Source organism: Micromesistius poutassou (assembly GCF_964030765.1).
Source record: "Micromesistius poutassou genome assembly, contig: SCAFFOLD_5611, whole genome shotgun sequence".
Lineage (NCBI taxonomy): Eukaryota > Metazoa > Chordata > Actinopteri > Gadiformes > Gadidae > Micromesistius > Micromesistius poutassou.
The window spans coordinates 5,001-15,198 of NW_028179044.1; the positions used below are offsets into that span (position 1 = coordinate 5,001).

A 10,198-nucleotide genomic window follows, 5' to 3' on the forward strand; every position below is an offset into this window, starting at 1 on the left:
ACGTCAGCACATCACCGGATGTGAACTACTACAGGCCCATGGCTACAAATGTCGGACACCTTACTCTTCAGCGGCACCTTTTCCCCCCCCGCCCCTCCCCCTCTCCTTCAAGTCCTCCTCCTCCCCCCACCCCCTCCCACCCATCGCATCAGCTCTTCAAGATTAGGGACCCCTGGACCTCCCATCCTAATTAACGGAAAAGCCCTCCAAATAAATGTGATGAGAGTTGACGTGGGGCCCACTCTGCTCTGAACCGCAGACGGGAGCAGCCAGCGCTCCCGTCGACTGTCTACTGAACAGGCCCCAGATCTTCACGGTTTGGGGTCAGTGTCGATCCCCCACCAGGGCAGCACGTTCACACCCTCACACCTGCCTGTCAAAGGAGAGCCCTGCCGGGGCTCAGCGGGGGAGGCTGCGCTACGGGGGATGGAAGAGGGAAGGTGAAGAGAGACTAGACGTTTTCGTTCGGTTGTTCGGATAGGACATGTTGAAAGCAGTGGCGGAGCCACGTGGTGGCCAGGGGTGGACTGGTACCTGACTGGCCACCCCAGGTGCCAGGTGCCAGGTGCCAGGTGCCAGGTTCACTGTATGTTCTATTGAGTAGGATGAGTGAAAGAAGAGGTGTTTTTTATGTTTTCTTGTTTTCTTCAATATACAAAAAATGCAAATACTCATTAAGTATGTTTGCATATTCTTATTTCACGAACAGCGATCGATTTAGGAGTGATTCGTAGTCAAGAAGTAGATTTGACAGTAGCCTGTGTCGGACATTAAAAAGTATACTTACACTGCCCCACAGTGGAGACACGGAGAACTACAATATGTGGCGAAGAGTCGTGTTAGTGCGGTGGATGGTCTAAAGTTCGCATTAAGCTTAATTATATTGATATATTGACGACAATATACGGTTCCTTACGTATTGAAATAATATATTTAGAGATGTATGCAAACATTTTTTAATCAGCTGGCTATTAAATATTCATTATGTAGGACAACAGTTGCTGTGTAAATTGAGAAGGTATACATATCAGATAAATCAACACATAAATTCAGATAGGTATATTATATTAAATTATATTTATATAATATTATAATGAAATGTAATATTTCCTCAACATATCCTCAAATACGTGATTCAAAACACATTATTCTGAGTTTCTACTACTGAGTTTCTAATACTTTCCAGACCTATTTTTATAACATATCCCATGCAGACATAGGTTGATATAGTATAGTAATATAATCATGTTATTAGTCTGATTTATCGCATGGTGATATTCTGGATTGGCATATTAACGGCTAACAATACCTAATTAGGTCTTGAAAAGATATTCTTCTAAGATATTCTGTATCAAATTGTATATAAAAAAAAGAAATTCATATTATATTTCACCAAATCAAATAATGTCTAAAAAAATCAATCAATGTGTAATAGCTGTCCCCATACTTTTTACGGACTGTGCATTAAACCTCATGTCACACATTCGTTTTTGTCATTTAGCGCCACTAAAATTGAGTCCGGGTGACCTTCAGCATAACAGTGGAGGACTATGTAAGGAGGACCCCCCCCCCCCCCCCCCCCCCCCCCCCCCGGGGTATTTCACATTTCACACACTGGCTACCGCTGTGGCATTAAAACAACGCACGTACATTTGACTGAGATGTGTCATTGAGGGTGCAGAGGCTAATTGGTTAATTCCATGGCAGTAACTGCATTTGGTCCGTGCCTTATTTGAGTGTGAATTAATCATACTTGTCACAGTTCATTTAGTTTTGAAATGGCAAACAATGAACATAATAATAACATAATAACATATTGCATCGTTCTTTGTGCCAGGCAGGATTGAGTGCTGTAACAAATCGGAATATATATAGAATATACAAGAATAAATATCCTAAGTATTGTAATTTGTATGCAGAGGACGACCCTAAGGTTAGCTTTGTATCCCTAGTAATCGTGTGTTATGTACGACAGCGATCCAACAGATGAACGAATAAATTCTGAAGTCCATGAAGTCCTCAGCATCGTCTTGCCTTGTCTTCCATATCCACAGAGGAGCAGGTAGGGGGAATAAAAGTAGAGACAGGGTTCCTTGGCATCCATGTGTTGAGTGAGTACTAGTCGCACTGTAGACGGCATTAACGGTGAAAGGTGAAAGATAATTTTCAGAGTACTGGCAGTAGTAGTAGTAGGAATAGCAGTAGTAGAATTAGTAGTAGTAGTAGGAGTAGTAGTAGTAGCAGTAGAAGTACTGGCAGTAGTAGTAGTAGGAATAGCAGTCGTAGAATTAGTAGTAGTAGGAGTAGTAATAGTAGTAGTAGAAGTACTGGCAGTAGTAGTAGTAGGAATAGCAGTAGTATTAGTAGTCGTAGTAGCAGTAGCAGTAGTAGTAGTAGTAGCAGTAGAAGTACGGGCAGTAGTAGTAGTAGGAATAGCAGTAGTATTAGTAGTCGTAGTAGCAGTAGTAGTAGTAGTAGTAGCAGCAGTAGAAGTACTGGCAGTAGTAGTACTACTAGTAGTAGCAGCAGTATTAGTAGTAATAAAAGTACTGGCAGTAGTAGTAGTCGTAGTGGTAGGAATAGTATTAGTAAGTAGTACTAGTAGTAGTGGTGGTGTTCGCAGTGTGGAGGTCAGGCCCCCCAGGGGAACACCACGCAGAGTGACAGCAGCAGAAAGCTGAGGGCGGGCGGTGCGGCGGCCACGCCCGTGACGTTGCAGTCGTCGCCGTAGCAGCAGTGGACGCTGACCCCCGGGGCGCGGTAGCCCTGGCTGTTGGCCTGGCTGCAGAAGGACTTGTAGGAGCAGGTCTTCATCACCCCGCCTGTAGGAGCAAAGCGCCACAGAAGAAGCACATCCGCTGCTGCCCATCATTTAGTCCAGAGTCCCCCTTTAAACGGGTTCAGTGCGTCTAGGGACGGCACTCAATTGAGGCCAGCGCCCGGGATTAATGGGAAGAGGCTAGTGAGGGAGTGGGTGAGGGGGTGGTTGAGGGGGTGGGTGAGGGGGTGGTGTGAGGGGGTAATGTGATTTGGTGGGCAGGGAATAAGCTGGGCGCTACAAACAATTAAGGATATCGAGGCTGAGAATCTGCTCACTTCCTCGAAAGACCAAGACACCCCTCTGGTCTGCCATGGGATACCAGACAGAGCACACATGCTCAAATGTATGCACGCACACACACACACACACACACACACACACACACACAAACACAAAAAACACACATATACACATGTATGCACACGCGCACACACACACACACAGATCGATGCACATGCACACACACACACACACACACACGCCCAAGACAAAAATACACACACAGACACACACATACATTAACACACACATTAACTCACACACACACACACACACACACACACACACACACACACACACAAACACAAAAAACACACACATATACACATGTATGCACACGCGCACACACACTCACAGATCGATGCACATACACACACACACACACACACACACACACACACACACACACACACACACACACACACACACACAAACACACACACACCTATGCCCCCCCCCCCCCCCCCCCCCCTCCCCACCACGGCGAGGTACTGAGTACTGGGAATTGAGTCAAAGTGAGACTCATTGCCAGTCCATCCACTATCTCTTTTACTAATGCATTGTAATTAATTGATTGGTTGATTTAATTTATGCCGTGAACTGTAGTCACTCAGCTGGAAAGACAAACTGATTAAAGTAGAAGGGTGAAAAAACCAGTGCTCCAATGTGTGTTGGACTCACTGTCATGGCCCAGTACCACGGCACACGCGTCAGAGAAGCTGGGACAGATCTTGGAGCCCTGCCGGTTGCAGTCCTCGTTGTTGGAGCCCATGCAGGTGTAGCATTTCAGGGACGCAGCTTGAGGTAAGGTAATATCAAGTTAATGACAAGTTATTAATAATAAGTTATTAACCACGGTATATATGACAAGGAATGAATATGTGCTGGTACAGGTGTTACGGAAACCTGTGCACCTCAATAGCACATAGCACACTTAAGAGGAAACCCCCGAGGCTAGCGCTCTGCACCACTCGACCGGCAACGCTCACGCCCTTTACTGCCCCTCATCCAGAGACCAAACACCGTCCGAGCCCCACCGCTGCCCTTTGGAAACATTTTACAGGTCAAAAGCCTTCCCTCCACCTATAAAACAGCTCTCTTGATAAATACCCTTTCGTGATCTTTACGAAGGGGATCAAAACAAGAGTTTTCAGGCTAGCAAACTGGGACCGCTCCAAAGCCCTGCTCAGCAGTCCATCTCCCGGTCGGACCAACAACATGAGGCCTCTTTAACCTCCTTTAATCTCCCACTCAGGAGTGGGGATGGAAGCTTCTGGCCTTCAAGATTAGCTCAGACTGGACGGGTAAACTTTTAAAATCAAACAGACAATAAAAAAAGAGACCCTTTAGGGACACTATGTCCAATAATGGGTTTCTCGGAAAAACATATAATATGTTTTCTCGGAAAAACATATAATATGTTTTTCCGAGAAACCCATTATTGGACATAGTGTAGGCCTATATATATGTCCATTATATATATATATATATAGAGAGAGAGAGAGAGAGAGAGAGAGAGAGAGACTACACAAATATATATATATATATATATATCTGCAACAAAAGTATCGTAATGCTATAGTTTCAAATGAGAGCAATGCATTCACTTGAGAAAATAAATCCTGTTCTCGTTTTGCTGAATTAATGACATAATTCTCTCAGAATTATGTTTTCCTGTAAAATAAATTCTGCCCTGTTTTTCTGAATTAATGACGTAATTCAAAATCTGTCTAACCATTTGAAGTACGGGGTCGATATAAGGCATCAAAGGTATTAACATGTCAAATCAGGTGATCTAACTGTTTGCTTGACCACTTGTAACAGAAGACAATGCCTGGAGAAGCTCCACCATGTCAAGCAGGAGCCTGCACAAAGTGGGAGAGCTAATAACAATACCATCCATATTACTGATGGACACGAGGATCTCCCAACGTCTCAAACATTAACCAAAATAGAACTGGATGTAACTCAACAGGCGGGACATGTTTGCTTCTGTGAAATCAAGCACTTAAGTAAATGGTTATCTTGGGATTTTGAGTTTTCTCCTTATTGCATAAAAACTGTCAGATTTTATTTACTCTGAATTCTGAGATAATAAACTCATTCATACAGAAAAAGAAAGCATCCTTGTTTTCCCCCTTTCAACTTTTCTATTCTGAGATAATGATGTTAATTCAAAAAAAAAAAAGAAAACAAGAGCAAAATTCTTCTCTTAAGTGAATGCATTACGCTTTCATAGAAATCAGATGCTATTTTTTTAAAGAAAAAGCTAAAACAAACTTATTAACTCAATATTAAATACAATCATTAAATCAAATCAGAAATCAAGACTAGGTCAACTGTATCATAAGAAGACAGTTAACATGCAAACAAACATGATAGTGACCTTTTTTACGCTCTATGGTAGTCATGGATGGGGACATCCATGTCTGCATCACATGAATATCCGATTAAAAAAACATTTTAAAAGACTAGGTTACATGAGCAAGTCAGGTTCTAAGATGGGGGAGAGAGATGGGACAGTTGGGAATGGGTTGAACAAATCTCTTACCGTAGTCAGGCAGTAGAACCAAGAACAGAAGCAGCGCTACAGGCCTGTACCGGGCAGCCTTCATGTCGCCGAATTGGGTCCTTATGGGACTTCCAGTTCACACAATGAGAAGCAGGTTGTTGTCTCCATAAGCACCCCCTCTCCCCCTTACCTGATCTTAATCTCAATGATCAGATGGGCAACAACCCCATCCCCTCCCCCAGCGTCGTGACCTCAAGGGGGATTACCACAGCACACAACAACGCACAACATTACAGCGTGATGGACTTTCAGCGCTGGTAATGTTGGTGTGTAGGTGTGTTGTGTTGTGCAGAATCATAAAGAGTGTGTACTCTACCGCACCTCACAGATCTCCTTAGCAGAACCTCGCAGAGCTTTCCTAGTTTGTCAATTCAAATGGTTGTTTATGCTGTAGTTCCTTGTAATATTTGTTTTGAGAAATGACACATGAATAGTTAATGCAGCCATCTTGTTGGAATAACGCAAGCAGAATACATTAAAATGATATGCAGCGTACACAGAAAAACAAATATCGCTCACAACAGCCTTCTATTTAGGCCATCCTATGTGGGCCCCCCACCAAACAGTGAAACAGCCGCTCAGGGTAAGAGAACCATAATCAGGACACATTTGAACATCAGAGGAGCGCTGTAGGAACCCAGAGACACAGCCAGTCGGTTGTATTGCCATCCTTTATTGCACTTTGTAAGCAGATGCTGTACAGCGGTGGTGCTGAGAAGAGCAGGACTCCTATCAGGGCATCACAACAGCCACAGCAGCAGGGCGCTGGACATTAAATTAAGTTACCCATGGCCACAACTGATGACAATTAGTTTGCTTTATATCAAAATAAAATCCCACGTTTTCATCGAGAGCTAAGGGGACAAAGTAAGCACGGAGTATCTACAAGGAAACGACAAGGAAAGCATTGGTTGGTTTGTTTTATATGACGGAACTGTATCAAAAATGCAAGTGAGCGTTATCAATCATGGAAACTCTCTATTTACAAACATCTCACATGCAATAAGCTACTGTGATCTTTAATATATTTTCATTACTAGTAAATAAGCCAGCGTGTAATCAATCAAAACTAAGTCATATACAGGACATATGCTGTCTGTCGACATTTATATTGAACTCTTCTATTTAGAACAAACAACAGCAGGATTAGGTTTACAGTCTTGTCCATCAGTGGCTGTCATGGCAACATTACATTTCATCCCACTCTCTCTCTCTCTCTCTCTATCACACACACACACACACTCTTGCAATCATCCCAACACAGCAACCATTCACACACAGGTACGCTCACGCACACGTGATATGTTGTGTACACAAGCACTTGAATCCACACCCTTAAGTACAGTAAAACCACATTGACACATTGAGTGTAGGGTGGGGCGGTGGAGGGGAGGGCACAGAGGGAGCCATGGAAGGCAAAGTCTGGAAGCGAGACGGGCACGACGTGAGACCCCTCGCCTGGGGCGGAGGTGGCGCCTCTGTTCTTCGGGATAAAGTTTGGCGTTCTTCTGCCTCCCCCTGGGAGACGGGGCGTCGCCACTGCTAACTCCGCCCCATTTTGGCGATCAGCTCGTCGCAGATCTTCGTCAACTCCTCGATTTCTCTGTTCTGTTGTTGAAAAGATACGACACAAAAGACGATTTAGACATCCTTAGATCGAGACAGGCTCCGTAAAACATGTTGTACGGCATAGCTCAGTTACAGCAGATATTTGCGTGACGTTTAACATATTATCCCATACAGCTGATGTGTATTATTTCATCAGTTTAAGTTTAGAACTGACTACACCGTTTAAGGTAGAACAATTACTGATGAAGAATGACTGGCCAAGGCTTCCCTAGAGTCAAACCCATTTGTCACACTTTGTACAGTCTTTAATCTTCAATTAAATGAATTGCATTTGGCTCTACTGCATGTAGGGAATGACCGAACAACACGATAGGGTAACAAGCTACGGTCTAAGGAAACATATGGGGGTAACATCATTAATAACCGAACCGTGGGCGCCCTGACTGACCTTCTGTTCCAGGGTGCGCTCCAGAGAGTCCACCTTCATCTGTTCCTTCCTCAGGCTGGCCGCGCAGGCCGCCTGCTCCTGTTTGGCCTTGCAGCGCACCTGGGCGATGTCCGAGTTGGCCCTGGAGACACACACACAGATACACACACACACACACACACACACACACACACACACACACACACACAAGTTTAGAAAGATTTTTGGGGGCAGCTAACTCTGCAAGTCACCCACTCAAAAACACTGTGTATAGCAGGTATACCACACTGTGGTCATTTGCTACATGTTCAACCTCCTGTCCAGAGGACAGGAGGTTGCTTTTTTACCTTTAAAATAAATGTAAAAAAGTAACAAATGACAACCATGAATATGAAGAAAATCTGTAGCAAAATATAAGGAATAATTATTTTAACTCAATAAACTACACAACACTCCGTGGATAGAGGAGGCAAGCGAGCAGGACGGATGAGACTCACCTGTCCAGCTTCTCCTCGGCGTGGATCTTCAGGGCCTGGTACCGCTGCTCCTCCCTCCGCACGCGGGACAGATACTCCTGGGCACACTTCTTCAGAACCTCCTCGTTCTGCAGAGAGGACGGACGCGGAGGGAAACCCATTCATTCACTGCCCTCTGCAAGTGCAGGGCATCAAAAGTGTCGTGGGTATTTCTGAATATGCTAGCAATTGGTGAGTGTGTGTATGTTTGTATGTGTATGCGCGCGTGTGCATATGTATATTTGTGTACTTGTGTGCTTTGGTTAACGTGTATGGTTGTATGTAAGTGTGCGTCTGTTTGCAGGTGTGTGTGCGTGTGCGTGTGCGTGTGTGTGTGTGTGTGTGTGTGTGTGTGTGTGTGTGTGTGTGTGTGTGTGTGTGTGTGTGTGTGTGTGTGTGTGTGCGTGCGTGTGTGTACCTTGCGGAAGCCCTCCAGCACGTCTTTCATCTTCTCGTAGCGGCGGAAGAGCTCGGCCAGGGACTTCTCCACGGAGTTGAGGTCGGACAGCGCCTGGTCCTTCTCTATGATCAGCGCCTGGATGGTGTGGTGGGACAGGGACTTCTCCTTCTGCTCATCCTCTGGGGGTGGTGACACACACACACACACACACACACACACACACAGACACAGACATACAAACACGCTTGGAGTCAGAACATGAATGGAAGAAATGAACATTTGCACCTGAGAGTACACAGTAGGCACACATACACACGCACGCGCTGACAAAACACACCATCAAACACACGCACACATCACCACGCACACGCATGCACACATGTGTGGGAGCGCACACACACACACGCACAGATGTGCACCAAACGCATCGACGCGCACGCGTACATTTGTAAACACACAAACACACACAAGGATACACGCAAATGAACAGTGGAAGGTGTGTGTGTTATTTGGTTAGATGGATATGTGACCTCTACAATGTACCAGAATACATATGTGGATATGTATGCATGGTTGTTTCTGAATGGTGCATTTCCCACACTTCACGACACAGGTTACAAACCTAAAGGAGCATGCAGAGTAAGTCATGGTAGATCATAAATAATTAATAAGATCGAAATGGCCTTCCGTCTCTCTCCTTTAAGGTGGTGATATAGATCTCTCGCTGAAAAGGTCGTTGAAGATGACAAGAGACAAGAAGGAAACAAGACAAATGGAGAAAGACAAACAAGATGGAGGGCGTCTGCTCTCCGCTGAGTGATGGACGGATGAGGACGGACAGGATAAAAAAAGTGAAGCAAGCGTCTGCGCAACTTACCTGGCATGCCTGATAAGGGGGGAAGAAGGCGGAGTAGGTGGGGGGGTTCAAATTGAAAGAAGCAAAATGGGAGCAGAACAGAAAAAACAAGGGACCGTGTTAAAAGTCAAGCCGGGGCTGGGGGTGGGGGGGGGGAACGCACAGGAGATCGTGAGAAGAGGCCCGCGAACGTGAAGAACACAAGTCTGACCAATGACAGGCAGAGCCGTCCCTGGTGGGGGTGGTCGTGGCTTAATAAAAAAAAAAAAGGAATAAATAAGAGATAAGATGCAACCAGTAGCAGTGAGGCACCAGGGGTCAGAAGATGACCAGAGCTGGAGACAAGGCTGGGCATGAGCTCCAGAAGAAAAAGCTAAATTAAGAAAAGTAAAATAAAAGTAACAAAAAAAAAAAAAAGAATGGCACCAAAGCGGAAGCGAATTCTGAAATGCCAAAAAGTGGACGACATTCTGATTCTCAGGGCCGTATCCTCAACTGAAAATAGGAAGCAAGTACACAAACATCCCAGCTGGTATTGAAGTTAAACCAAACGGGTTAATGGGTTAGGTCACGCAAAGTTCACAGGAATTCCTGTTAGGCAATAACGCAACATGAATAATGTGTGTGTAAGTGTGTGTGTGTATTTGTATGTGTGTTTGTGCGTGCGTTTCTATGTCCGGGCCTATGTGTGTGTTAAGTGTTTTGAACGGAGGGGCGAGAGCTCTTAAGTGTTGCTGTGTGAACCGGAAGGATTGTTCT

The 10,198-nt window shown here is 44.9% G+C and overlaps 1 protein-coding gene across 1 annotated transcript; it reads right to left on the reverse strand.

Moving 5' to 3' along the window:
• Positions 1-6,325: 6,325 nt before the first annotated feature.
• On the reverse strand, positions 6,326-9,460 carry LOC311373174 (transforming acidic coiled-coil-containing protein 2-like). Its single transcript, XM_084490008.1, has 4 exons — positions 8,602-9,460; positions 8,166-8,272; positions 7,690-7,810; positions 6,326-7,280 (listed from the first exon to the last, which is right to left on the reverse strand). Exons 1-4 carry the CDS (start codon positions 8,860-8,862, stop codon positions 7,215-7,217), a joined length of 555 nt encoding a protein of 184 aa, XP_084346134.1. The 5' UTR covers positions 8,863-9,460; the 3' UTR covers positions 6,326-7,214.
• Between the last annotated feature and the right edge of the window lie 738 nt (positions 9,461-10,198).